Source organism: Lepus europaeus, chromosome 7, assembly GCF_033115175.1.
Source record: "Lepus europaeus isolate LE1 chromosome 7, mLepTim1.pri, whole genome shotgun sequence".
Taxonomy (NCBI): Eukaryota; Metazoa; Chordata; class Mammalia; order Lagomorpha; family Leporidae; genus Lepus; species Lepus europaeus.
This window is the reverse complement of record NC_084833.1, coordinates 16,331,525-16,333,713: the sequence shown is the minus strand read 5'-3', so window position 1 is coordinate 16,333,713 and position 2,189 is coordinate 16,331,525. Positions and strand designations below refer to the sequence as shown.

At 37.6% G+C, this 2,189-nt stretch overlaps 1 protein-coding gene across 1 annotated transcript; it reads right to left on the bottom strand.

The window, feature by feature from the left end:
- Positions 1-997: 997 nt before the first annotated feature.
- LOC133764307 (olfactory receptor 4C13-like) lies at positions 998-1,936 on the bottom strand. Its single transcript, XM_062197978.1, has one exon. It carries the CDS (start codon positions 1,934-1,936, stop codon positions 998-1,000), a length of 939 nt encoding a protein of 312 aa, XP_062053962.1.
- Between the last annotated feature and the right edge of the window lie 253 nt (positions 1,937-2,189).

The following is a 2,189-nucleotide window of genomic DNA, read 5'->3' as shown; positions in this document are numbered from 1 at the left end:
TCTTTCTGGTAGATTAGCAAAACAACTTCATGACATGAGGAAAAAATTATTCTGATGCCCCAAGGGCATTTGGAAACATTGATGAATTCATTAATTCATTAATTCATTACCTAGAATTCAGATTTTAAATTTTACACTGGTTTATAATACTAATATACTTAGATATGTTACTGTTACTGGAAACCTATTAAGCAATTGTATGTAATAAACTAGTATTTACTGTGTCTGTACACAGTCACTTATTAAAATGATAACTAATGTTTGCTACCATTACTTGTCCTTTTCTCATTATTGACTGGCAGCGTATCATAGCAGGTAAGAACATGGTCTAGAATATTAGTCATATTTTGGTTATTGGTTTTAAAACAAGTTTGACACCATTTACTTTATTTCTCTTTCCTCACAGATAAAATGTAGGTAATAGGATAGGTAATAGGAGTGCTGACCGCTTTGGAGTGGTTTTTTGTTTTTGTTTTTTGTTTTTTTGTGTTTTTTTGACATGCAGAGTGGGCAGAGAGAGAGAGAGAGAGAAGAGAGAGAGAAAGGTCTTCCTTTACCATTGGTTCACCCTCCAATGGCCGCTGCGGCTGGTGCACCGTGCTGATCCAAAGCCAGGAGCCAGGTGCCTCTCCCGGTCTCCCATGCGGGTGCAGGGCCCAAGGACTTGGGCCATCCCTGCTTTGGAGTGTTTTTAAGATTACTGCTCAATAATCACATATTTTATTACTTACTTTATTATTACTAGAAAGCGCATAAATACATATCCATGGATGAAAATAGCAAGACTCAGTCACATTTTAGTAGAATCTCCCAAATATGAAAAGTGATCCTGAGCAAAGTTTTCTCTCTTTTCCTGCACAGATCCCTGCTTCTCTAAATGAAGAATCTATAAATCACAGTATTTTTTTCTTTATACAACAAACATTTCTTGCCTAGACCATTTGAAATATTTTCTTATCCTTTCCTCACTTTAATTAATATTGTACTTTAGCCATATTTATTTGTCACTGGAAATGGCTTTGCTGGTAAGCAATTTTCTAATAGCATTTTTCATCTGGGTATTTCTCAAGGTATATATTAAGGGATTTAGCATGGGAGTTATCATAGTGTAGAATATAGCAACTACTTTGTCAAAGGAAAAAACAGCCGCGGGTCTCATGTATACAATTATGCAGGGCACAAAGAATAAGACAACTACTGTAATGTGGGAGACACAGGTGGAGAGGGCTTTCCGCCTTCCCTCCAAGCTGTGAGACCTTAGAGAGTGCAGTATGACCACATAGGAGACCAGCAAGAGAAGGAAGTTCAATAAACAGATGAACCCACTGTTAGCAGCAACAAAGAGTCCAAGAGTATGGGTGTCAGTACAGGCAAGGTTGAGCAAAGGGTTCAGATCACACATAAAGTGATCTATGATGTTAGGGCCACAGAATGGTAATTTGAAGATGAACAGTATCTGTATGGTTGCATGAAGAAAGCCACCTATCCATGACACCCCTACTAGGAGTCCACATACCCATCGGTTCATGATGGTTGTATAGTGCAAGGGCTTGCAAATGGCCACATAGCGGTCATAAGCCATCACAGTTAGCAGGATGACTTCAGCACCTCCAAAGAAATGTTCCCCAAAGACTTGGGTCATACATCCATTGAACATGATGGTCTTGTTTTCATGGAGAGAATCTGTGATCAGTTTAGGGGCATTGACAGAGGAATAGCAGGCATCAATAAAGGAAAGACAGGCCAGGAAAAAGTACATAGGGGACCTTAACAATGGACTGGCAGTGATGGTGACCACAATGAGAACATTTCCTACCATAGAGATGATATAGATAAACAAAAACACGAAAAATATTATTTTCTGCATGTTTGGATTCTCTGTAAGCCCCAGTAGAATAAATTCTGTCACATTGTTCCTATTCCCCATGTATTCCATGTGAAAATTAATTGAATTACCTGAAAGAAACATAATAAAATCTTTAATTTAGTAAGCTGTCACATGATAATAAATAATACATTTTTTGGATTCTGTTGAGTTGTGAGATATTACAATATCTTTTTGCTGACAATAAAATACAGTGTTCTAAGTTCCTTAGGATTATTCAATTGCCTTCTGGGTGAACATTCTCCAAAGCATACACTAGAAGAACTTTTCTCACACAAGGCAGGAGACCATCTGAGTATACTTA